General features: G+C 36.1%; 1 protein-coding gene across 1 annotated transcript in view; it reads left to right on the top strand.

The window, feature by feature from the left end:
• Window positions 1–1,275: 1,275 nt before the first annotated feature.
• Slco6a1 (solute carrier organic anion transporter family member 6A1) overlaps window positions 1,276–27,763 on the top strand; it is a 103,327-nt gene continuing 76,839 nt past the window's right edge. Inside the window, exons 1-7 of the mRNA XM_051153680.1 lie at window positions 1,276–1,600; window positions 3,343–3,603; window positions 5,264–5,455; window positions 7,078–7,174; window positions 13,672–13,787; window positions 17,245–17,354; window positions 21,092–21,236. Coding sequence (XP_051009637.1) covers window positions 1,276–1,600; window positions 3,343–3,603; window positions 5,264–5,455; window positions 7,078–7,174; window positions 13,672–13,787; window positions 17,245–17,354; window positions 21,092–21,236 — 1,246 coding nt within the window. The remainder of the gene's footprint in view (window positions 1,601–3,342; window positions 3,604–5,263; window positions 5,456–7,077; window positions 7,175–13,671; window positions 13,788–17,244; window positions 17,355–21,091; window positions 21,237–27,763) is intronic.

The following is a 27,763-nucleotide window of genomic DNA, read 5'->3' as shown; positions in this document are numbered from 1 at the left end:
CAACCTGCTGATAATTAACCCAGACTTTAAAGAGTTTGTGAAGCAGGCATCCCTAGACAAGAGTTTTAAATAAAATTTAAAAATTAAAATTTTGCTTAAAGTTAATTGTCTAATTTAAAGAATATAAATGCATGCTATTTTAAAAGTTAACCCAGTAGGCACAAAATATATTGTACACTGTGCATAATAACCTGAGTTCAAGTATGAAAAATAGAACACTAGATGTTACTGAAAATAAATTTTTTTCTAAAAAGAAAACATGAATATTAAAGTAACAGCAGATAACATCTGTTTGAAATTTCTAAACCTACTTTCTTTAAATTTAGCCAAAATATTAAACTATATGTCCATAGGTGGCAGCAGACCATCTTTTAAGAGCAAATAGAGTCCTTTCTGGCACCTAAGTCACAAAGGAAGTGCTACAAATTTTGACAAACCTTGCAACTTGCAAAATGTAGTAACAAGTCAAATAAAAGTTTCCATATCAATTGTGATCACAAGTCTATATTGATCTCTTAAAGTTGAATTCTCAAGCACCAATTTTTTGGGACTCTATGTTCCAAGACAATACCGTAGGCAAAGGCACACACGCACACACACACACACACACACACACACACACACACACACACACACCAGAAAACAGGCTATGAAATCCCCATTACACTGGATATCCTCTTGTGTTTCCCCATTTTCTCTTTTATGTTTTTATCTTCTTTCTTTCCTTTTCTCTCCTTTCCTTCCTCTCTTCCTTCCTTCCTCCCTTCCTCTCCCTCTTTCCCTCCCTCTTTCTCCCTCCCCATTTATTTATTTATTTATTTATCTAGTACTTTTTAACAAATTTATATCAAGTATGATTATCCAGTTGTAGAGACACCACACTGAAGCAAGTGTGGAGATTCTGGAGGTTCGTTCTCTGGCCTATGCTTACACATTTCCCCCTTGTTTCATTTAAAAATATTTTATTAGTTATCTGAGCACTTTGTTTAACATAGTTTAATCATATGTACGTCCTTTCCCTCTTCCTGTTTTCCCTCCTCCCCCGCCCCTCCTCCTTGTTTCTTCGAGAAGAAGGAATACAGCCTCTGAACTTCTGCAACGTCACCCAACCCTTCTGTAGGGACGTTGACCTCCTACATGGCAAGTAACAGTAACGTTCCCTGCAGAGGTTAGAGTGGCAGCTCTCTTAGCGGCAGCGTTACTCACCTAAGCCCAGGGATACGCGTGTACCTCAAAAACCACCGCAAGTCTCTACCGAGCTGCTTTTGATAAGCCATGGCCCAGAACCGGGTACAAATGCAAGATCCCACTAAGGAGGGTCCGGCGGAAACGGAGCCTGGCAATGTCCAACAGGAGCCTGGGGAATCCTGGAAAGTAAAGCCATATCTGACAGCACTTCCAGCTGCCCTGATGAAGTTTACAAATCTCCAAAGAGCAAAAACGCCTACCTCTTTAGGTGCAAAGATTTTACCAGGTGCAAAACGGAAGGTTCTCCTGGAGGGGTCATTTGGCTTAGGACCTCTGGTTTTCTCTTCTTGCCAGCGGTTCAACAACATTAACTCCTTCCTAGCTTTGTATTGTACTGTGGTCCTAGCTCAAGGTAAGTTGGAGGAGCACGGTTGCTCTGGTGAGTGGAGGACATGAGTGAGTAACCTCTGGCTTGAGTGGGATAAAAAAAAAAAAAAAAAAAAGTGAACACAGTTCTGTGTTGTTGCCTCAGGTCTTTGTCCACCCGCTTGGCAGGGTGAACTCCACGTTTTGAGTATTAGGTTCCACTCTCCAATAGAAAGATGATGAGAAGGTGATGTTAACTCATGTTATTTGATGACCAATTTAAGTTCTGGGTTAAATCTTCAAGATGAAGATAAAGTCGAAAAGAGCATTGCTATTATGACCAGGTTTCTGCTCACAATTTTGAAACACTGGGTCAAAGCATATTTCTATCTAGATTTTGTTTCCTTATCTGTGAATTGAGGGGGTGGTAAGGTTTTAAGTGGTCTACATCACAGAAAAACACAAGGACGTTTTTAATCCACAGATTGTCTCCTTTCTCCCTTGTCTTCCTCTTGATCCTCTATTATTTTAGTTATATATTATTATCAGTAATTTTTATTAATATAAAATATCACTTTTTTGCATGTAGTCACAGAATTTTATCAATGCACCTGTGAAGGCACTTTCACTTGAAAGTGCTCAGATTAGCTTGGAAACTATATTTGCCCACAGTCTTTCTGCTGGTTCTCACACTTAGCTATTGTCAGTGAGAGGCTGGGGCAGTAGATAATGGAAGTGTAACCAAGAATCTGCTATGGTTTTCTGGTTTGGGTGGTGGTTTTGAAATCAGGAGCAACACTGAAGTTCTTGGAGGTAAAGTAAGGAATAGATATCCTATCCGCAGCAATCATGACTGTTCCAGCAGCACTGTTATCCTGGGTCTGGCCCTGGTAAAAGTTGGTTCTCGGAGCTTTAGGAAATTTAGGAAGGTCATGGAGTCCTGGATCCCTGCAAACCAAGGAGTATTTGAGGTACTTGGATAATAGCAGCTATGGTGACCGCAGCAATGACATGTGATCCAGCCATTCTGCAGACGTCCCTTGAGTTTTCATTTGTGATTATTTTCTGTTTTCACTCCAAGAAATGTATATCTTTTTGTAGCTATCTCTTGTATCAAATTATTTTTGTTTTGTTTAGTACAGCCTCTTTTTTTTTCCTTAATTCTTGATGATGGTTGTATACACTTTATACTATCATGTATTTAATGCTCAAGAACATGAAACAATTTACATTGAAAGTATAAATTTTTTTAAAAAGGTTGAAATGCTCAGAAATGTTAAGCCTCAAGCACAAAATCCTAGCTATGGAATAAAACTAGCTATGGATGGGTGTATACACAATATGTTATCATGTATTTAATGCTCAAGAATGTGAAAAATTATATGGTATGTATATATTTTGAAAAGATTAAAAATACCTAGAAATGTTAAACATCAATCCTAGATATGGAACAAGGTTATATTAAAAAATACAAGCTGGATTCCAATTGTATTTATAGTTTCAATTTTAAAAAGTGCATAAATGTCCATTGTGTTATTTATCAACTCTTCATACATAGTATGTTTAAAAAGTGATGAGATGATACAACCATAATTGATCTTTAAGAAATTAATATAGGTAGTCACAGAAAGCTTCTAAAATTTAAGTAAAGATATTCATAGAGGTTCATGAAATCATTTCTGTTCATGGGTTTTTCTTCTTCATAATATTATAAATCAGTGTAAATTAAATTTTTCTTTGCGTATAATGCTTATATTTCCCTCTTTTGTCTTTCTTTTGATGTTTTAGGTATTGTATTAGGTCTTACTGATCTGAGTATTATAAATTTTGAGAAGGATTTTTATCTGTCAAACACAGAGAAAATTCTGTTGACTACCTCTTACGATTTAGCATCTTTATTGGTAGCAATACTTGTAGCACACTTTGGACATAGAGGGAACAGGGCAAGATGGGTGGCAGCTGCTGCCTTTGTAGTAGGACTTGGATCAGTTTCACTTGCTGTACCATACTTGAAATATGAAATTGTAAGACCAGTGGAAGAAAGTGAAGGTGAGATTTTTTTTCAAATACACTATCATATACTAACTCAGTATTTATTTAAGTAATTGGCTTAAAAAGTTTAAAATAGTTCATGTTGTCTGTGTGTTCTTCCTTGTTTATGTAACTACACTAATTAACGTCTGATTTACTTGTAATAGATACTCGAGGAAAGAATATTGTGGGATAATTTATAAAATTATTTCTCTTATACAATTTTACGTATGTTACAAGTCTCTTGAGAAGTCTAGTAGTTCACTTTATTTCTACAAGATACCTTAATTATTCTCTTAATTTCCTTAGTAACATAGACCCACATAAGTTCAAATACAGGAATAAGCCTATACATACTAAAAAGGTAAATTTTCTAGATACTTCTACCATTTCAAAAGTTGTACACTACTCTTTGACTACCATTTGAGTCTGTAAAGATAGTGATTTTGGCATGTTGGTCATTCTAAAATCTTTCAATATCCCTAGTATAGAAGATCTGCTTGAAATATCTTTAGATTATATTTATAATACTTCATCCAGATCCTTTCTTATCATGTGCACATGTTAATGTACCTGCTAAGCTGGATAGTAACAAGACTTAATGAATAAGGGAGATGTATCCATGTGCACATGTGTATTAGTGTTTTGAAAGTTTATAATGTGTGGTATATTTATGGTGTTTATAAAATATTAAATTTAACAGTAGTTATCATAAAGCACAACTATTTATAATAATATAGTTACCTATTTAATGCATACAAATGTGTTACGTATATCTTTGATATTAACAGAACTGACATTTGCTTCATTAATAAGATGGCTTATGAAAAGCATTTTCTTCCTTTGTTCACTTAACAGTATTTTGGTCAGAAATGGTAGAATCCTCAGGAGCATGATAAATATTATAAATATTATAAATTCTGGTCAATAGTTAAGATTATGAACTACCTTTGCAGAGGACCTGAGTTTTCCAGCATGCACATCAGGCAGTGAGGAACCATCCATAACTACAGCTCTAAGGGATCTGAGACCCTCTTCTGGCTTCTGCAGGCATTGGCTTACACACACACACACACACACACACACACACACACACACACACACACTTTTAAAAATAAAAATAAATATTTAAAATCTTATCAGTGCTGGAAACTTTAGGAAGGTATTTCATATACAAACCATGACAGTTATAGGATTTCAAGGGTCTAAAATAGACAATTATTTAATTAAAGTAGTAGAGCACATATAATTTAAAAATTGTTAATAAATAAAAAAAAAAGACCATGAAATGAACTCAGATTGTGGGCCTTCCAAGGATTTCCATACACTTTTATTCTGAAGACAAATATTAAAAGAACAGGATGCAAAGTATAGGAAAATGAATATATGTCTTACATATATGTGAATGTATGTGTATTTAAATAAGTATATCTGTGTGCATGTAATCCTGTGCATATAAATAATCACACTGTTTCATTCATAATATGTTTGCCTCCTCCAGTATTCCTGAACATTTTTAGTATGCTCTTTCTTTTTAGAATAACATTAATTGTATGACCGCACTCAATGTGAGAGTATTAAATAAAAGAAAAAAAAGCATGATGGTAGCAACTACAAATTAACTGTACATTTTATTTTGAATTCCATTCACTAAAACATAACTCTTATCTTTTGAAAGAGTTGTGCATAGAAGAGGAACTTAGGACAGTGCCATTTTGTGGGGAAAACATAACACCACACAGATCAGAGATTATCTATCTCTTCATACTCGGCCAGTTTCTCCAGGGATTTGCAGGAATGCCGATTTATATCCTTGGCTTGACCTTCATTTATGACCATGTTTCTACATCCTTGGCTGGCATCTATATAGGCAAGTTTGCTTTTTCTAAATATGTATGGCCCATATTGAATGTTTATTGAATTTCTATAGGTTTTAAGCAACACAGAGGTAATGTTGTTCTGAGATGACACTACGTACCCATGGCTTGTCTTTCAACTTCAAAATCATGTTAGTCTACCTAATTCTGAGATTTGGAATACTAGACAAATCATCTAATATCACTGATAGAGAGGTAGATGTCAAAGATGTAGAAGAATAGAAAATACATGTAAGTTTTAAGTAACAAAATTTTCTCTTTGTTACTCTTTCTTTCTCTCTCAGAGAGAAAGTGGGGAAAGGGAGGGACATAGAGAGACAGTTGAACACAGTGTCATTTTTTGTCTTGTGTAAAATGTGTCGTACATTAAGTAAGCATAGACATATCCCAAAAATAGTCTATCATTTTAGTATAGTGTCTGGTCCTGGTAGGCCAGATTGAAGATGATGCACTATCACAGAGATAACTAGAAATTATTTTCAAAAATATAAAACAATTTTTGTACTTGCTCTTAAGTTATCTCATGGGTAAATAGTATGGAGTTTGCCATCCCAGCCACAAGGAGACTGAGGAATAAGCATCATGAGTTTGGAATCTGTGTCCAGACTGCATAGCAAATAACAGGGCTTCATCAGTCAGGCATACATGACAAGACTCTGTCCTAAGCAACAACAATAACAAAAGAAAATAAGTAATAGCTTACACTGAAATAATACAATTTTCCACTGGGAGTAAGAAAATCTTTCCAATAGACTAAAATAAAGAATACTCCTACATATATATATACCTTTACCAAAAAAAGAATAAAATACTTGTCTTACTAGTGTTTGTCAAGATTGGTAGAAAATACCCATTATAGTTCTACTAAACAGAACTTAAGATACATATATGTATAATATATAGAGAGACTTATTATATTGCCACCTCCTGATATTCTGGAAGCTTAGGTAAATAATGCAAAAGTAATTATGAAAATGTATTATATTACTCTAATGATGAATTAAAGAAAATATACTTTATTTGTGTACATATTGAACATAGATATAGTTATACTGCATTAAACATATAGTTTAAATAAGATAAAATTAAGTTCATAATTAAATTATCTGAGTATCTAATACTTGATTAGATAAGAGGACAAGCCACTCAGCTGTACTGTTACACAGTAGTCTAGATGGTTTTCTGCCTTGTCTCAGGTAAGATTAACAGTCACAATCAGTAGACACTGAGTAAAGCAGATGGCCTTTATGATAAGAACAGGTCTCACTGAAGCAGTATAGAGTCCTAACAGGGTAGACTGACTGTTGCCAAAGAAGCAGTGATTGTGGTTCAGGACCAGTACTAACCATGAGATCATCATCAGCTCTTGCATGAATTTCCCACCAGCTTCCTGCACTACTTGCTAATTTGGCATTTGTTAGAATAAATTTTGGAAATTATAATTTTTCTCTCTCCCCCTCTTTCATGTCCTTTCCTTACTCCCTTTTCCTACCCATTGTCCTTCTCTCAGGTAATAGAAAATAGCATGAAAAATAATTTCAAATATTGCAGATAGTTCAGCTGTTTTTCTTATGACCAAATTAGATTTTTAAGGTCTTTGGTGCTCTGTTTGAAGGTATCGGGTATGCTGTACAAGTACTGGGATATGCTCTGGCTTACATAGTCGGAGCAAGAAATACTAGACCTTCACATAATCACATTCCAGCAGCAGAGTAAGTCATACTATTTACTCTTTTACTTAGTTTACATTGTATAGAAAACTTGTTGATACTTGTTAATACCATAGCTCATAAATATTACATAGAAAAATATATGCGACTGTGGATGATGTGTACATTGTGACAAATTAAATACATTTACGGTATGCATTCATGATTTTATTGTTTGAAATATAACTAAAACTTTTACTTAAATGTTCACTAAAGTTTATGAGTTTTTTAAAAATAAAAAACATCCAATTTCCATCCAATACAATGCAATGGTAGTAGTTATATTCATGGTATGTAAAAATTTTTAAAGCATTATGACCTTTCTCATTCATTCATTGAAAAAACAAAAACAAAAAAGAAACAGCCCCTACACAATACCCAAAATAAAAAGGTGAGATAAGGTTGTATCACCTCGGCTATTTGTCTTGTCTTTTTTAGTGTCTGGGTCCTCTTACTCTGCAAAACATATAAACTTTCAAAGGTATGGTACATTTTTGTATTAAAATATGTATAGGCTGTGCACTGAGCACAGGTCAGTTTAAGATGATTCTTTGTAAAAATAAATTTATATCTATGTCATTTAAAACAATGGCATGATAAGGCCTGAGGATTCTGTAGCCAAAGATTTATGGGCCATGTACAGTTCAAGTCCTGGCTGGAGACGTTTTCCTGATCTCAGTCAGTCTCAGACTTGTTCCTATGTGGAAAGATCAGCAAACTATATTACCTATCCTGTTTTGTCTTTTTGATTTTCTTCCTTCTGTCTGCAATCATGCGCCATCAAGATTTTTAGGTATCTCTCTCTGCCAAATCTTATTTCCAAAAGTTAGGGTGAACACATAGCTTTTTGTTTCTTGAGACAAGAGCATATTTTTTCCTCTCCAACACAGCACGTTCCCTGCCTTCCATTTTGGAATTAGGACCTTTTGTATGCTGATCTAATTCATTAGTTCTTTCTAAAATCCATTATATCTTAGCAGGTATACTTCTTGTCTCATTCAAAAATTTAAAATCTGTAAATCATTATTTGGTCTATTTTGGGGAGATATTATATTTCCCTTATGTTGTATGACCATTGTTTAAAACATATTGTTAGATCTCTTTATAATTGTATGGCCTATAGGATAACTTATGTCTGTGACAGGTTTTATGCCGCGTTGTATTCCAGTGGATGTATATGCCGCAGCACCACCAGCCCAAATTTACAAAGCCATCTTTAAGAGAGTAACCATCTCTGACAAATATGTAACCTTAGAATCATGCTATCCAGAAGTTAAGGCAAAAGCCCATTGGAATTCTGAAAAATGAACCTATGGCATGGTACATATAATTCAAGTCTCTAATATCTGCAATTTTGATTCGAAGACTCCTCCAATCTCTGTTCTATGGCCTTTAATTTAGCATCTTTTTTTTTCCCAGTCTCTCCTTCCTCCAACTCTCTCTTTTTCTGATATCTCCCAAAAAGCATAAACAAAACTGAAATTGTTACTTTGGAAAACTATTTGTATGCTGAGAGAAACAAACTCTAATGAAATCCATCAGCACTGTGTTATTGTGTCTTCCATATTTGTTAACATAGAAAATAGTCTTTCACCTCAAAACCTCTCCCTAAGGACTTTACTTTTTTAGACCTAGCTTTCCTTGTAGACCTTACCAGTTCAGAGGCTTGAAGCTTTTTCAGTCTGTCTCTGGCTCCTGCTTCCAGAGAGAGGCTTTTTTTTTTTTTCCTGCTTCCCTCACTAGATCCTAATTTCTTCCCAACTCTGTAAAGTTATTAGGCCTATAATTGTTTGCACTTCTGGCCCTCAAGAGTCAGGCCAGCAAGAGCCCCTTCTCAAATGCTAGAAACAAGCTTGCTTTTTGTTTGCTTGCTTGGTTTTTTTGTTTTTGTTTTTGTTTGGTTTTTGTTTGTTTGTTTTGTTTTCCTTCTCTGGGGTTTGTATGTATCGGTTTTTGTTTTTCTGCAGCCACTGAAGGCCTTGTTGCTAGGAGGAAGCTGGGAGCTCCTGCCTTTGAAAACGCAGTAAGAGGAAAACAGAACAGATTTTAGAGCAGACTGGGGGCAGGTGTGGACAGGAGCAGGAGGATTGGGAGGAGAAGGAATGGGGAGATAGGATAGAGGAGAATACAGGGAGAGACAGCTGGAATTCAAGGGCATTTGAGGAATGATATGGAAGCCTGGTGCCCTGGACACTTCCTCAAATATATAAAAGTGATCCTAATAAGGTCTCCAAAAAATGGGGAGTATGGAGTCTCAAGTGGTCATTCCTTTTTAACAAGGGAAGTTTCCAGTAGTGGGGCTGGGGTAGAGTTGTTGGCCAAGGGTGTGCTATTGTAATCCCCAAACAACACAGGCTATTACTAAGGCAAAGGGATGCTCTCCACAGACATCAGATCCACATTACCAAGGACAAAATCCATATGACTCACTGAACATGGAAGAGTCAAGCTGGTGTTTACATGGAGCCTTGTCCTCAAAGTACTAGTGTCTTTGTTGTGGGAAGGTACTCTGCAAACTACTGAAAGTGGAACATGGACTGAGTCTTTAGGGTTTTTTAAGTATAAAATCATAGTCATCTTTAAATAGATTTGTTTTCCCCCTTCCTATGTATAATTTCTCCTATTTCTTTTCTTCACCCAGCTTCTTGGGTTAAGACTTTAAGAGCTCTCTTGAGTAAGGGTGCAGAAAGTAGATACTCATTTTTACATTCTCACTGCAGAGGAAATGCTTTCCGATAGAGCTTGGATAGCACAGTGCTGGCTGTAGCCGTGGCTTATGCCCTTTACTACACTCAAGTCTCCATGACCCTTGAATACTACTTTTTGGGGGGCTTTATTATAATGAGTGGTTGATTTTTTACTATGGCATTTTTTCAACTATTAATATTATGAGACTTTTTTGTCTTTGATTTAATTCCATACACTTTCTAGCAAGTACTAGTAACAAAGAATTTCATAATAAATTAAATATTCTCATATTTACACTTTTTCTTCTTTCAAACTCTAGTCTGTCCCATGCATATTTTTCTTATTTCTGTATTAAAACTATGCTTGTTAATATTTTATTGTACATTTTATTCATTCTTTACAAGAACACACAGATTATCAGACTTATCAATTATCAGGGTGTAGTTTTATAAAATTGCTCTTTGGGGATAAAGAGATAGGTCAGCAATAACAAGCACATGTTCTTTCAGAGGACTTTTATTGGTCTTCTAGCATCCACATGATGTCTCACAGTCACATGTAATTCCAGTTCTGGGATTTCCAACAAACTTTTGCGAACTGTGCATATGGTGTATTACACACACACACACACACACACACACACACACACACACACACAGGCAATTATATATATATATATGTATATATATTATGAAACTTTTCAAATAAGGATAAGGATTATTTAAAATAAAGATAATTACTTTTATTGGTAAATTCAGGATTCTGCTAATGACCAGAGTACTTAGATTTCAACTAAATTCATGTATCTACTGAACATCGTTATTACCTTTCCATGAGTGAAAACAATGTGCTGTCATATTTTTCCTAGTCTTTATGATTTTGTTTAAAATAAGTTTTATTATGTGCATTATTGAATGTGTATTAGGAAACTCATGCATGGGGCTTTCGGTTTGCTGATTTTTTTTAAGTGGAATCAAAACAGTTTTTAGTTTTCAAATCACTTATTCCTAGCATTCGAAAAACACTTTGATTTCAAAAATGTATCTGGTAAGTATGATCATCCTGTCAAAGTCTTTGCTGACATTTAATAGATTAAGATTTTGCATATAGTTGAGGCTTCCGCTCTTCTAGGTGTGTCATATGTGATATGTCATTAAAAACATACAAGTGAACTCAAAGTACTAAGAAACACAAAACTTCTGGATATTACAAACAACGGGGAGCTGAGGGCAGTGGGGATCCATGTACGGTCAAGGTTTTGGCGGATGAAGATGAGGCTGTGAAGCATAAAGTGACCTTGAAACCTTTCCAAAGGAAAGTCATGGCGTTCCTTAATTATAGAGAAATTTAGCAAGCCCCAGTACAGGATCTTCCACACACCCTCCCATCCTTGCCAGCTGCTCATGTCTGTAAGAAGTAAAGAAAGCCTTCAAAGGAAAGCATAGGGGAAAAATACAAAGAGGAAAACCAGAAAGACCAGAGAAGTATAAAGTACATTTCACACAAGGGACCGGAAGGAAGGGATTTCAGATGGCATGTTGTCTCAAGGGTCAGGTACAGTATACAACAAGGTAACTTATGCAACTCAACAAGGCTTCTTGCTGTAGGGGTTCAGGCGCAAGATTTATTTTTTAATTAATAATTCAGATTGCATCTTAATTGTTATCCCATCACTTATATCCTCCCGTTCCTCTCTCCCTCCCGCTTTCACCCTATTCCCCTCCCCTAGGGCTATGCCCGAGGGGGACCTCCTCCCCCACTATATGGCCATAGGCTATCAAGTCTCAGCTTGATAGCCTGCTTCTTCTTTCTTTGAGTGCCACCAGGCCTCCCCATCAAGGGGAAGTGGTCAAATATGGGGCACCAGAGTTCATGTCAGAGTCAGTCCCTATTTTCCACATAACTGTGGATAATGTCCTGTTCATTGGCTAGATCAGAGTAGGGGTTTGATGTTTATTACTTGTACTGTCCTTGGTTAGTGCAGTAGTTTGAGTAGACCCCCCTGGACCCAAATCCACCCATCACAATGTTCTTGCAGGTTTCTAGGACCCTCTGGATCCTCCTATTTCCCCATTGTCCTATATTTCTCTTACCTAGAGTCCCAGTAGGATGTCCTCACATCTATCCCAATCTCCTGGTAAGTGAAGACTTTCATGGGACAAGTCTTTTGGGCTAGTGCCCAAATATAAGTGAATATATACCATGTGAGTCTTTCTGGGTCTGGGTTAACTCGCTCAGTATAATCATTTCTAGTTCCATCCATTTGCCCACAAATTTCAGGATTTCCTTGTTTTTAAATAGCTGAGTAGTATTTCATAGTGTAAATGTACCACAGTTTCTTTATCCATTCTTCAACCGAGGGACATTTAGGCTGTTTCCAGATTCTGGCTATTATGAATAAGGATGCTATGACCATGGTTGAGCATGTTTCCTTGTTGTGTGGTAGAGCATTTTCTGTGTATATTCCAAGGTGTAGAATAGCTTGGTCTTGAGGAAACCCTATTCCCAATTTTCTGAGATAGCACCAGATAGATTTCCAAAGTGGTTGTACTAGTTTGCATTCCCACCAGCAATGAAGAAGTGTTCCTCTCTCCCCACATCCTTGCCAGTATGTGGTATCACTTGAATTTTTGATCTTAGACATTCTGTTGTGTCTAAGATGGAATCTCAGAGTCATTTTGATTTGCATTTCTCTGATGACTAAAGACATTGAGCATTTCTTTAAGTGTTTCTCAGCCATTCGATATTCCTCTCTTGAGAATCCTCTGTTTAGTTCTGAGCCTCATTTCTCAATTGGATTATTTGGTTTGATGGATTTTTAAATTTTTTATTGTATTAATTTATTCAGATTACATCTCAATTGTTATCCCATCACTTGTATCCTCCTGTTCCTCCCTTCCTCCCACTTTCACTCTATTTCTCTCCCCTCCCCTCCTATTCACAATAGCCAGAACCTAGAAACAGCCTAAATGACAATTTTCAGTCTTGCTTTCACTTGACCACCAAACCTCTGAGTATCTTTTATGTGGAATTTTATAATGTTGAATGTGGTGTTTAATTTCTTGAGTTCTTTATATATTTTGGATATTAGATGTTTGTCAGATGTAGGCTTGGTGAAGATCTTTTCCCAGTCTGTAGGCTGTCGCTTTGTTCTGCTGACAGTGTCTGCTGCCTTACAGAAACTTCTCAGCTGCATGAGGTCCCATTTATTAACTGTTGACCTTAAGGCCTGGGCTGTTGGTGTTCTGTTCAGAAAGTTTTCCCCTGTGCCAATGTGTTCCAGGCTCTTGCCCACTTTTTCTTCCAACCTATTTAGTGTCTCTGGTTTTATGTTGAGGTCTTTAATCCACTTGGACTTGAGTTTTGTGCATGGTGACAAATATGGGCCTAATTGCATTTTTCTACATGTAGACATCCAGTTAGACAAGCACCATTGGCTGAAGATGCTATCCCTTTTTCACCTGCAAGATTTAAAGGAGCAAGATAAAGATGCAAGACTTGGCTTTCCAGAGGCACAAAATAAAGTGGAGAGAATTTTAAATAGGAACAAACAGCAACTTCTGCTGCCTGAATAGTACCACTGAAAAGAACAATGGAAATATTGGGTTCTGATGGGAGCAAAACCAAACCCTAATGTTGAATACTATCAAATGACTCTTTTCAGCAAAACCTCAAAATTAGTAGTGACAAATTACAAAGTGAATGCAAATGAACAGAAAATACTCCCATTCTCCCAAATAAGTATGGTTTGTTTTTGTTTTTGTTTTTTTTACATGTCCCTAGTTGAAATGTCCTACTTTTCTCTATTCAAGGGTGACTCATTCCTCTCTATGGTGGCAGATGAATTGGTGGGCTGGCTTTCTTAGTGCCACTGCACTTGCATGGTTGGCAATTTTGCCACTGCTATGTTTTCCATCTATTCTACCTGGTGAGTATAAGGAAATAACTTGTTATAGCAGGTCACACCCTCATTTCTCTTTCTCAGAGCATAGGAAATCAACATCTCTGTATGAATACACTCGTCCTGCAGATACTGTTCTATAATAAAGAAGTGTACTGTCACGGTGTTGTTGGGTTTCTTTTCTTTTCTTTTAACAAATAAAGCAATATCACATTCCAATAATATATTTATGCACTACATTTTTATTAGTACATGTTTGCATTGCTCATTATTTCTTTATTATTTAAAGTGCATAGGTGTCTATTAAAAATGAAGCATAATCAAATAGACAGTTCTAGCATGGGAGTCAGGATTTTCTAGAATAAGAAAACTTATAGGATGGCTCCTTTTCTGTATATAGAAAAAGGGATTTATTAGAGTGACTTACAGGCTGTGGTCCAGGTAATTAAAAAAAATGGCTGCCTATGAATGAAAGATCCAAGAACCCTGTACTCTCTCAGCCCACAGAAATGGGTGTCTCAACTGGTCTTCAGTATACGTTATAATCCCAAAGAAGTAGGTTGGGATGACAATAAAAGAATGGGCTTGCTAGTGAGGGCAAGATCAAGTGGGTGACGAGCAAAAGCAGCCAGGGAGGAGCTTGAATATTCAGTTATTAAACAAGTAATACTGGAAATGGAAGATTAAAATACAATATACCCAAACATTTGGGATATATATGAAACAGTTCTGAAAAGGAAAGCTTATCACTTTCAGAACATATGTTTAAAAAAATCAGTCAGTTCTTAAGAAACAGGAAAGGACAATAAATCCTTGAGAAATGTTCAACATCCTTTCCTTGCATTGAAATTTTATCTCCATTTGGTTAGAATAGCTATAATCAAGAGAACAAATGCTAATGAGGATGTGGGGAAAGAAAACGTTGTTTTTTTTTGTTTTGTTTTTTTTTTTTCACTGCTGGTGGCAATAGAAACTGGTAAAGCTATATATGAACTGTGAAGGGTTTTCAAAAAATCATGAAAGTAAGGGAGTTCGGTCACAACCGCCTGTACCTCTGGGCTCCACAGGCAATTTCTCATATGTGTGCACTCAGGTGCATGTGTGTGTGTGTGTGTGTGTGTGTGTGTGTGTGTGTGTGTGTGTGTACACGCGTGCGCGTGCACATGTGCACACATATACACATTTACATGTAATTAAAATCTGCTTTTAAAACTTAAAATAAAATTATCATATGACCTCATTATGCCACTCTTTTGTGTATACGCCTGAGGATTCCTTCACAGAAATAACTCTGTATTTCTGCTTACTGCCTCACTATTTACAATAACTAGAAAATAGAACCAGTCTAGTTGTTCACAAATAGTTTTATAGGATTAAAAATAAGTGGTACCTATGTTTTGGGAGCATGAAGGTTTTTGTACCCACAGGTCTCCATAGAAAGCAGGAATGTTAAGCATGAAAGATTGTTCTGTCAAAGAAATTGACATATTACTTGTTCTTCCATCCAGAAATCTGGGAATTGTAGGTGAATAATAGGCTGTTGGTCTGTATTATCTGCTGGGTCCAGGTATATCAAGCTCCTAGAACCAGGACTAGTAATCTAAATGACCCTTATATTACCTGTACATCCAGGGCCTCCTCCAAGCTCCCATAACCTGGACCTAAGATATCTTATTGTCTAAATGACTTATATTATCCATATATCCAAGAGCTTCTCCAACCTCTCACAACCAGGACCAGAAGTGGCTGATAACCCAAATGACCTATATGCTGTCGGTATGATCAGGCTAGCTTTTCATTAGGCCATTAAGCAAATAGCCTCTCTCCAGAACCCATCTTCTTGGAAAAGATGACATATAATCTGAGTTGAATTGGGATGCAATTATTGCCTCCTTGTGCACCAGCAATTGTATTACACCAAGGAACATTTTTCCAAAATTATATTGTGTTTAAATGTGCTGACAAGAAATTGCTTGGAATCAGACTCCCTGATGTTTGATCCAGGTTAATGAAGCCAATATGAACTGAGTTTGCATTATTGCTTTTTCGTGGTTTGTTTCCCTGCCTGACACCTACAGAGATGTCTTGACCTCTGAGAGGTAGATTTTTATTCAGCCATAAACAAAAATGAACCCATAAACACTTTAAGGAAACTGATAGAACTAGAAATTATGTTAAGTCAAACCAGTGAGACTCAAAAGATCAAATACCAAATGTTTTTTATCCACATGTGGAATGTGAATTTTTTTTAAAAAAATTTATGTCTGTATACGCATGTGTGTGTGTTTGTTGGTGCACATGTGGGGTGGAGAGAGAGGTTTTGAGTGTGACCGAACTAGAATGGTGATCATGTGAGGGTCTAAAGGGAGACTATAGGAAGTTGGCTACACAGTGGTGAAATACAAATAATCAGACATTGGGACTTAGAGGAGATAGGAGTCACTGGAGGGGGACAAGAACATATGGAAGAGAAATAGGGAAAGTTAACAATTAAGAGCAGACTGTGATGACATTGTATGAAAATAAAGGTATACATGACAACTTTATATACTATCCTAAAGTGTCTAAAAATAAGTGTTTAACAACTTTAGAAATCAGAGGCATGCTTATTGAAACTGTTTTGATATCCCACCTCCCACCATATAGAATAGCTATCGTTAAGAAAGTTCCAACTAGACATATTTCGCGAGCAAGTAAAACCTTCATTGTTATCACTGGACTAAAACAGCACTCATGATAGAAAACAAGCCTAGAAAGAGGCATCAAAAAATGATGGATATGGATAAGGAAATTTTTTTACCCAGTGATGCTTCACTCTGATTAAAGAAAACTCACAAAACTTACAGGAAAAAGATTGACATAGCATACACATTTAGGACATGAAGTGAGAACAGGAGTTTTGTGAGAAGAAAAGATAAAAGGGCTGGGAGAGGGCAGTAAATGTAAGGAAGAAAAAGTGTATTGATATGTGTCTGAGAGTGATGATGTTATGTTTATTACTATTGTTCATAATTCTACAGTGTTACTATGCACTACAACCAAAAGTTCTCACTCGGTAGTGCCTTTTGCTTACCACAAAATGCTTTGTGATATGTGAAAGTGGCTCTTTGAGGGGGTCATTTTAGGGCTGTGTCATCACATGCTATTTGTTGAATGTAACTGTTGAATTCTGCATTAATACAGCCATAGGGAACCAGCGCACGTTAAGGTACCCACTTCCAGCATTTAAGAGACATACACAGTAATTGACTGCAGAATTGGGCAGTGCAGATATGAGAAATTTTCATTATCAAATAATTGTATTTTGCAAAAAACTACTGTAGAAAAATTTCGATTCTAAAATATACATGGGTTTTAGTTTGTTTAAAATAATTCATTTGCCTTGTCACGAAACGAACTGAGATGATCATGTGTACAAATGCATGATTTGTATTTTCTCACTGACCTTGACATATCATAAGATTATTTTCCTTGTGACTTATAGGAGCAAACAAGATAAGATTTCAGAAAAAAATGGGATCTTTCACCATAGACAGAAGCTTTAAAGATAAGAAATTTGGATCTGGTTGGACGGATTTGTTTCAAGCCCTTCGGGTATAGTAAAATATTTTTGTTAACAAACCACTGAGAGTGACCTATTTTCACTTCAATGATGGTTAATTATTTTTCACATTCCATCTACCATTTTTCAGATATTTATATTTCTTCTTTTAATGCATATTCAGAATGTATGTCCACTTTTAAATTGAATTACATTTTTTCCTTAAGTTTCTTTAGAACCTTACCTGTTTTGTATAGTGATCCCTGGAAGGAAAAGTACATGGCAAGCATTTCCTCCCAGTCTACAGGTTGTCTACTCACTGCAGTGGCTGTTTTCTTTCTTGCACAGGAGCCTCTTGGTTTTTTACATGATCACATTTATCTACATTGTTTCCGTTTTCTGTACCTTTGGAGTCACAGACAAAAAATATTGTCACTGCTCATATGTGATATGGGGTAGCCTTTGCATTATTAGGAAAATGTCCTTAGTAGATTTATACTTTTTGACCTTACATTCACATTTTAATCAACTTTGAGTTCACTTTTGCTACAGAATGAAGGGGAGGATCAACTTAATATTTTTTTGTATGTGGATACCATATATGGAAGAACCTGTGCCTTCCTCAGTATATACCCTTTGACTATTTACCAAAACTGGCTGGCTATAGATGACTGGATATTTGTAGGGTAACCTGCTGGGTATAGATGACTGGATATTTGTGGGGTGACCTTCTGGCTACAGATGACTAGATATTTGTAGGGTGACCTGCTGGGTATAGATGACTGGATATTTGTGGGGTGACCTTCTGGCTATAGATGACTGGATATTTGTAGGGTGACCTGCTGGGTATAGATGACTGGATATTTGTGGGGTGACCTGCTGGATATCGATGACTGGATATTTGTAGGGTGACCTGCTGGCTATAGATGACTGGATATTTGTAGGGTGACCTGCGAGTTCTACCTTTGGCTCACTGTGCTCTGTGTCTTCCGTGTCATGCTTCTTTTCTACTGTGGTTGAATAGTATGTCTCAATATCAGATGTACTGAGACATCCAGCTCTGTTGTGTTACAGATTAATTCAACTTATTGGCATCTTTTCTACTACCTTAGGAATTTCAATCTTGTTTTTAATAGTTCTGAAATGACATCACCGGTGTTTTGGTTAAGGTTACATTGAATATACTGATCAGGTTTTTGTTCAGTGTTAATTCTTTCTATCATTATAAAAGATATTTTTGTTTTTTGTGTTTGTACTTTAATTTCTTTCAACAGTATTCTACAATCTTCACCATAGAGATGCTTCTCGTCCACGGTTCAACTCATTTCTGGGCATTATCTTGACAGGTGTTTTATTTGTGCTTCCATGATTTTTTTCTCAATTAGTTCATTTGGATATATAAATGCTTATAGATTTTATAGTTTGTGGGGTTTTTTTTTTTTTACAAATTTCCCAAGTTAAGGTATCAGTTCTAATATTGTTTTAGTATTGACTTTATGTTTCTCTGTACATGAAAGCATAAAATCTTTAAATAATGTGAATTTGACCATGGGCCTTGCTATTTTGTGGACTGTTTGTCTAAATCTAAAATTAGATTGTTGACTAAAACATAATCACAAAATTATAAATCATTCAGAAACTCATTTAACAATGATTCATAAATAATTCATAAAGAAATTTGAACTTAACATATCTATATAGTGAACACTCAGGTAAATTGACAGATGTGCTAATTGTGAAATGTCTATGTCCATTTATGAGATACTTAGTTCAATTATATATATACGTATGTATATATACACACATATGTATGTATGTTTGTATGTATATTTAACGCAGTCATAATCAACCATATTGCATGAATCTTATATTCTAAAAAACAAAAAATTGATCCAAATTTCATATGGCAGAATACAAGCACAAAATTGAAGGGGAATAAAAGCACCAGTAATCTAGTAACAATAAGACATTTGAAAAGACCAGAGTAGAAAGAATAGTATAACATTTTTTATCTTCATCTAGATGAACCATACTTATAGAATAGAAAATGTAACAATTGGATATATATATGTATATATATGCTGTATGATAGAAGCAATTGAAACAATATTATTCAATATATGCAATTATAAATATTAATTTTCCTATATCATATTATATTCACAGACAGTTTTCAGTTTTATAAAGCTTTTTAGGTTTAAAAAGGTAGTTGATGCCGATAGTGGGAGATATGTATAACACAGGTGTGGAAATATATTTTAAACTAGTCTTAAGCAACTAAAGCACAAAATGAAAGTTTATAGGTTAGGTAATGTATAAAATCAAGAATATTTGTTCTATGAATGGATATGTAAACTCTATAGTAGATGAGTAATGGCTACGAAAATCCAAGAAGTTAATACATAAAATAGAGAATGTTTATAAAATCAACCCCAACCATAAGGGAGGGTAATAGAATATTACACACACATACACACACACACACACACTTGAACACACAAACACAACTTCTAAATTATGTGAAGAAATGCACAGGCTTGTGTGTATTTGCATGTATGTAGATGTTCATGTATGCTCAAGTTTACAAGCAAACATGTACACATACATGTGGAGGCCAGGTGCCATTTAGAGTTTCCTTCCCCAGGTAGAACCCAACTTTAATTTTTGAGACTTGCTATGTAATGCTAGACTAGCTTGCAGTAGGCCTCTAGGACCATCCCCCCATCTCCATCTTTTAGCACTGATGCTATGCGTGTGCAACACTATGTGTGGAACTGTTTTATATGAGTTATAAGATTCAGTTCAGGTCCTTGAGCAAAGCAAACACTTTACCAGCTGCTGTGTCTCTCTGGCCCACAAAAAAAAATGCCCATTTATATTTAAAACCATAGATGCATGAAGAAATATTACATTGTGTATGTCTCTATGGCAAAAATTTGGAAGCCTACAAATGTTAACACATGTTTGCAAGTGTTTTGAATTATGTGGTCCATGCCAGTCTAAGCTACTGTAGTACAACACAAAACTGTTTTACTCATCAGTGCAAAATTTGTGTGAGCTTACTCCTCTCAGCTGTACATGGGTTTGATTAGAGGGCTTACAGTCTGAAGGATAGAAGTATCTCAAGACTTTTTCATGCTCTGATGTGGCCTTCCTATCAATTATAGGGCCTGTCCATGCTCAGTACTGATGGGACTGTACACTTCTCCAAGGAACTTCCAAATCTGAAATATTGTTCTGATGAATCACAGACTACATGCTACTTCATTGAGCTGGATTCTATAATATTAAAGTGTTATTATTTAAAGACAAAATCTGGAGGAAAATCTGTAGCAAAAAAATTACTCATAAACTCCAATATCCAAAAACACTTTTAAGGATACACAATTCTAATGATAATTTCACAGGAGATCCTGAGTATATACACAGCACTTCTTATTGTAGCCATGTTGGTGACATTGTATAGTTGAAAGTGAGATAAATATTTAATCCTATAAGAAGCAGTAAATACAGTGAAATCACATGATGCAAAATTACATAACGCTCACCAGCTGAGTTAGGTATGAGTGTATCTAATACGGCACCAAAGAAATACTTTCAACAAGCTAACAGATCCAGAGACAAAAATCTATGTTTGCTTTAGAGAGAAACCAAACTACAAGTATTTTAATGAATGTGCCTATTGGGAAACTATATAGTTTGTTTTCACAATTATGTACATTTATGTCAGACTGTAGGAAACTAGCTCTTTTGATTAAGCATCATTGTATTGTGACCTTCTCTGTTTCAGTGTTTGTTCAGTAACCCGCTGATTTTATGCTATGCGATGAGCAAAGCCACAGAAGCCCTGACTTTTGTTGGAGCTGCAGAATTTTTGCCAAAATATTTAGAAAATCAGTTTTTGTTAACGCCCTCCTTTGCCACTCTGCTCACAGGTAGATGTTTTTGTTGTTATGATGAGTTTAAAGTTTTTGCGATGTGTATATTTAAGTGTGATGTGTATATTTTAAAAATATGTCTTAGAAGCAGAAGACACAGGGTGCAGTGTACTTAAGTGACACTTGCTAAAACTATAATCATAAGATAACTTCTCTCTGCCCCCAAGGCAGAGATACAACCTCTATCATCTATGGCTGTTTACAGAAGAAACAAACATGTTTGCAAAGGGTTTAGAACAAAGAGCAGTCTGCTTCAGTAGTCAGTACATATATATATATATATATATATATATGTATATATATATATATATATATATATGTATATATATACATATGCATACACCTATATATATATATATACATATATATAAAACATTTATATAATTCCTGATTGTGTCATGGTTCTTCTTGCTATTGTTAGTCTAGTGTATATATGTGTAATAATATAAATGTATATGTAAACAATAAAAATGTTTAATTGATAAAAATTTAAGCTGATAAGAAAGATATTCAGCTAATAACTATACCTAAACTGTGTGATATAGGAACAGACTAAACGTTTTCATAACAGGAAGAAATCATAATACATATTACTTAACTGAAGCTTTCCTTAAATATGGAAACACACCAATGCTGAAAGAAAGATACATAAGAATATAGTACGTGAACACCAACCACAGTGAATACGTAACTACAGTAATTCTAAACACAATGTCGTTTCAAGCAAATGACTTACTTTGTGAAAAGATCTAATGGAATAAGAATCAGTAAGTAATGTATGTCATAAAATAAGTAGACATACCTAATTAACATGGCTTTGTCCTTGGTTGGTGCATCAGTGTGTGTAGGCCCCCTGGGTCCAGATCCACTAACCTTGGTGGTCTCCCTGTGGAGCTCCTCAGCCCTCTGGTCCTTCCATTCCTCATTCCATACAATTATTAGATCTCCTTCCAAGATCCAGATGCAATTCCAGTATCTATCCCGAACCCCCACTTGGTGGAGTTTTTCAGAGGATGTCTATGTTGGGCTAATATCCACTGATAAGGGAGTATATACCATGTGTGTCTTTGTGGGTCTGGGTTCCCTCATTCAGGATGGTCTTTTCTATTTCCATCCATTTGCCTGTAAATTTCAAGATTTCCTTGTTATGATAGCTGAATAGTATTCCATTGTGTAAATGTACCCGTTTCTTTATCCATTCTTCAGTTGTTTCCAGATTCTGGCTATTATGAATAAAGTTGCTATGAACATAGTTGAGCAAATGTCCTTGTTGTGTGGGTGGAGTGTCTTTTGGGTATATGCCAAGGAGTGGTATAGCCGGATCCTGAGGTAGAACTATTCCCAGTTTTCTGAGAAAGCACCAGACTGATTTCCAAAGTGGTTGTACAAGTTCACAGTCCCACCAGCAATGGAGGAGACTTCCCCTTTCTCCACATCCTTGCGAGAATGTGCTGTCACTTGAGGTTTTTTTTTTGTTTTTTTTTTGTTTTTTTGTTTTTGTTTTTTTTGGGTTTTTTTTTGTTTTGTTTTTGTTTTATTAATTTATTCTTGTTACATCTCAATGTTTATCCCATCCCTTGTATCCTCCCATTCCTCCCCCCCCCCATTTTCCCATTATTCCCCTCCCCTATGACTGTTCCTGAGAGGGATTACGTCCCCCTATATATTCTCATAGGGTATCAAGTCTCTTCTTGGCTACTTGCTGTCCTTCCTCTGAGTGCCACCAGGTCTCCCCCTCCAGGGGACATGGTCAAATGTGAGGCACCAGAGTACGTGAGAAAGTCGTATCACACTCTCCACTCAACTGTGGAGAATATTCTGACCATTGGCTAGATCTGGGAAGGGGTTTAAAGTTTACCTCCTGTATTGTCCTTGGCTGGTGCCTTAGTTTGAGCGGGACCCCTGGGCCCAAATCTGCCTATCATATTGTTCTACTTGTAGATTTCTAGGACCCTCTGGATCCTTTTATTTTGCTGTTCTCCCATGCGTCTCTCATTTAGAGTCCCAATAGGATGCCTTCCCCTCTGTCCCAGTTTCCTGGTAAGTGAAGGCTTTTGTGGGACATGCCCCTTGGGCTAGTATGCAGATTGGAATATACCCAGAAGATGCTCCAGCACACAACAAGAAAATTTGCTCAACCTTGTTCATAGCAGCCTTATTCATAATAGCCAGAACATGGAAACAGCCTAAGTGTCCCTCAGTAGAAGAGTGGATAAAGAAACTGTGGTACATATACACTATGGAATACTACTCAGCTATTAAAAACAAGGAATTCCCGAAGTTTGTGGATAAATGGATTGAGCTAGAAATGATCATAATGAGTGAGTTAACCCAGAAGCAGAAAGAATCAAATGGTATATGTCACTTGAGTTTTTATCTTAGCCATTCTGATGGGTGTAAGATGAAATCTCAGTAGATTTGATTTGCATTTCCCTGATGACTAAGGGTGTTGAGCATTTCTTTAAGTGTTTCTCAGCCATTAGATATTCCTCTGTTGAGAATTCTCTGTTTAGTTCTGTAACCCACTTTTTAATAGGATTATTTGGAATGTTGGTGTTTTATTTCTTGAGTTCTTTATATATTTTAGATATAAGCCTTTTGTAGGATGTAGGGTTGGTGAAGATCCTTTCCCAGTCTGTAGGCTGTTGTTTGGTTCTATTGACCGTGTCCTTTGCCTTACAGAAAATTTTCAGTTTCATACAATCGCATTTATTAATTTTTGACCTTAGAGCCTGAGGTATTGGGTTTTTGTTCAGAAAGTTAACTCCTATGCCAATAAGCTAAGGCTTTTTCCTACTTTTTCTTCTAACGGATTTAGTGTGTTTCATTTTATGTTGAGGTCTTACATCCAATCCACTTGGACTTTAGTTTTGTGCAGGGTGATAAATATGGATATATTTTCATTTTTGTACACTTGGCTATCCAGTTAGTCCAGCATCATTTGTTGAAGGTGCTATCTCTTTTTCATTGCATGACTTAGCTTCTTTGTCAAAAATCAAGTGTCCTTAGGTGTGTGGTTTATTTCTGGATCTTTAATTTGATGACATTGGTCAACTAGCCTATTTCTCTGCCAGTATCATGCAGTTTGTATTATTGTTCCTCTATAGTAAAGCTTGAGATCAGGGATGGAGATTGATCGAGAAGATCTTTTATTGTACAGGATTGTTTAACTATTCTGCCTTTTTCGTTTTTCCAAGTTGAGAATTGATCTTTCGAGGTCTGTAAAGAATTTCATAGGTATTTTGATAGGGATTGCATTGAATCTGTAGATTGCTTTTGGTAAGATGGCCCATTTTATTTTGTTGAGTCTCCTGATCCATGAGCATGGAGGATCTTTCCATCTTCTGATATCTTCTTCAGTTTCTTTCTTCAGAGACTTGAAGATTTTTTTCATGCAAGTATTTCACTTGCTTGGTTAGAGTTAAATTGTTTGTCACTATTTTGACCGACGTAGTTTCCCTAATTTCTTTCTCAGCACAATCATCATTTGTATACAGGAGGGCTACTGATTTTTTTAGTTGATTTTGTAACCAGCCACATTGCTGAAGGTGTTTCTAAGTTGTAGGAGTTCTTTGGTAGAATTTTTGGCGTCACTTATGTATACTATCATATCATCCATGAATAGTAAAACGTTGACTTCTTCCTTTCCAATTTGTACTCCCTTGATCTCCTTTAGTTGTCTTGCTGCTCTAGCTAGGACTTCAAGTACTATATTGAAGAGATGTGGAGAGAGTGGGCAGCCTTGCCTTGTCCCTCATTTAAGTGGAATTGATTTTAGTTTCTCTACATTTAGTTTGATGTTGGCAATAAGTTTGCTGTATACTGCCTTTATTATGTTTAGGTATGTGCTTTGTATCCCCAATCCCTCCAAGACTTCTAGCATGAATGGGTGTTGGATTTTGTTAAGTGTTTTTCGGCATCGAAGCAGATCATCATGTTGTTTTTTTGTTCAGTTTGTTTATATGATGGATTACATTGATGAATTTCTTTATACTGAACCACCTCTGCATGCCTGAGATGAAGCCTACTTGGTCATGGTGAATGATGTCTTTCATGTACTCTTGGATTTGGTTTGCAAGTATTTTATTGAGTATTTTTGCATCAATGTTAATAAGAGAAGTTGATTGGAAATTCTCTTTCTTTGTTGAGTCTTTCTATGGTTTAGGAATCAAAGTCACTGTGATCTCATAGAATGAGTTTGGTAATGTTCCTTCTGTTTCTACTTTGTGGAATAGTTTGAAAAGAATTGGTATTAGCTCTTCTTTGAAAGTCTGGTAGAGTTCTGAATTATATCCATCTGGCCCTGGGGTTTTTTTTTAGTTGGGAGACTTTTGATGACTGCTTCTATTTCCTTAGGAGATACATGACTTTTTAATTTGTTTACCCGCTCTTGATTCAATGTTGGTAATTGGTAGCTATCAAGAAAACTTAGGAAGTTTCATTCTGTGTAATGAATATGTAGACAGTATTGGGGCTACAGAAATATGTTCTTAATAAACACTAAAGTTGAACAGACTGTGGACCATGCGAAATGGGTATATATTTGCTCTGAAGGCTTTTAGTTTTTGAAATCTGGAGCAGGAAAAACATCCAAGACATGGTGCATGCCTGGAATGTCCCTCAAGCATGTTTGAACATACACATATCAGTATGTTGTGTCAGAGACACTCACCCGAGGTGTAACTCTCTCACTGCCTGGGGTTGCTTCTTATCCAGATTATGCACTGAGGAGTCCATGAGAAGTCTGAGATTGTGCTGGGATTTCCAATCTCAGAGTGGCTGAGTGCTTGACAACAGAACTCTCCTCCGGGTAGCTCTTTAGCTGAGCTTGGACCAAGCTTTTGTTAATTTCTTTTGTGTAGCTATCTTGTTTCCAGATGCACAGCTGGGTTTTTATTGAGGCTGACTTGTATGCAGGATGCAGCCTTCAGTGCCAATTCTTGCCTTCTGCTTTCATATTACTGCCTTGTGGAGAGACCACACTCCTCCTTAAAGTTTTGTATTTCAGAAACCAGGGCATTTGCTCACTAGAATTATCATTCACCCTAGTGTGTGGAATGTGCCAGGTTTTATTTTCTGTCCAGACAACTTCTAGTTCTCACCCACTCGTCCTTTCATGACAAGTTTCCATCTATAACTTTGTTTCCACCCCATAGAAGAGAAAACTATTGCCAAATGTACCCATACCACCACCTTGGACCTGAACTTCAGTTTTATCAATTATGTGTTTTGTCGTTCACTTTTCTTCTTTGGTCTTCTTTTCCACCTATCATCTTTATTTCTTCCCTCTTTTATTTTTTCCATTTTTGTGGGCTACATTTAATTTACTGTGTTTTTTTTTTACTGTGCTTATTGTTTATTTGCTTATTAGAAGGTTTTGAAGATGTACATATCATTTATTCAATATTTGTACATTTTGCAGAATGAGTGGTATAAGACTAAACAGATTGGTAGTTCTACAATGTAAAGCTAGTGAGGTTATGATTCAAATGGTGATAACTATTAAAGCGTTATTTGCATGTCTTCTTTTGTTAACGGATGCTTTGCAAACAAATCAGATTCCTAACATTGAGTCACATGGTTGTGTGAGAATTTAACAATCACCGAATACACATAAGTCTGTGCTTATTTACACTGTTGTTTCCCTTAAAATTTCCAGGACATATCAAAATTTCCTCAAAGGCATATTTGTGTTGGCTTACACATGACAATTACATTCCTTGTCTTCTAAAACGTTGGCACTGTTCTCCAGTATTGTGTTGCTCCCAACTATAGCCTATAGCAGTGAGGTTCCTCTAGGTCTCCAGTCTCCTGAGTTTAGGGATTAAAGGCATGACCCAGTACACTCAGCTTGCTCATTTTTTGTACTTAGTAGTTTCATATGATTTCTCTGATGTGTACTTAGTACTATTGATCTGCTTCTTTGTCTGTTTCCTTCTATGTCTGTGAATTGGCATTTCTCTTTCAAGGCCTTAATCTATTCATAGAGTGCAGTAATTTGCTTTTAAAATGTCTTGGTGATTACAGTAGCTCTTATGTCTCAGGAAACAAGTAAGAGAAGCGGCCGCTTTATGAATATATTGTCAATACAATATTCATGTCCAATATTGTTAGTATCCTGCTTTCTGTTGTACATATGTATGGGATATTTTAGGATGCAGTGACCTATGATGATGTGTATGTGAACTTCACTCAGGAAGAGTGGGCTTTGCTGGATCCTTCCCAGAAGAATCTTAATTTACTGTGTTATGCAGTTTTTTTTTCCATTTTTCTCTTCCTCATACTTTTTTTTCTAGGCTATATTCTTTTTGTGGTTTCTCTTTCTAAATATTTATGTTTAAGGAGAAAAATCCTACCTTATACTAGACACTCTGGAGGCTTACATTGTTGTAAGACTGTTCATGTGGACCACCTGTGATAGATCCCTGTGAGGTGGTTGTTCCAATTCATATCCATGGGGTGATTTTAGGAAGTGTGTTACTACATTTAAGTCTCTTGCAATAAGCCATACATTCCAACTCTAA

This window comes from Acomys russatus, chromosome 12, assembly GCF_903995435.1.
Source record: "Acomys russatus chromosome 12, mAcoRus1.1, whole genome shotgun sequence".
Taxonomy (NCBI): Eukaryota; Metazoa; Chordata; class Mammalia; order Rodentia; family Muridae; genus Acomys; species Acomys russatus.
The sequence above is the reverse complement of the archived record's forward strand: the minus strand, read 5'-3'. Positions and strand labels throughout refer to the sequence as shown.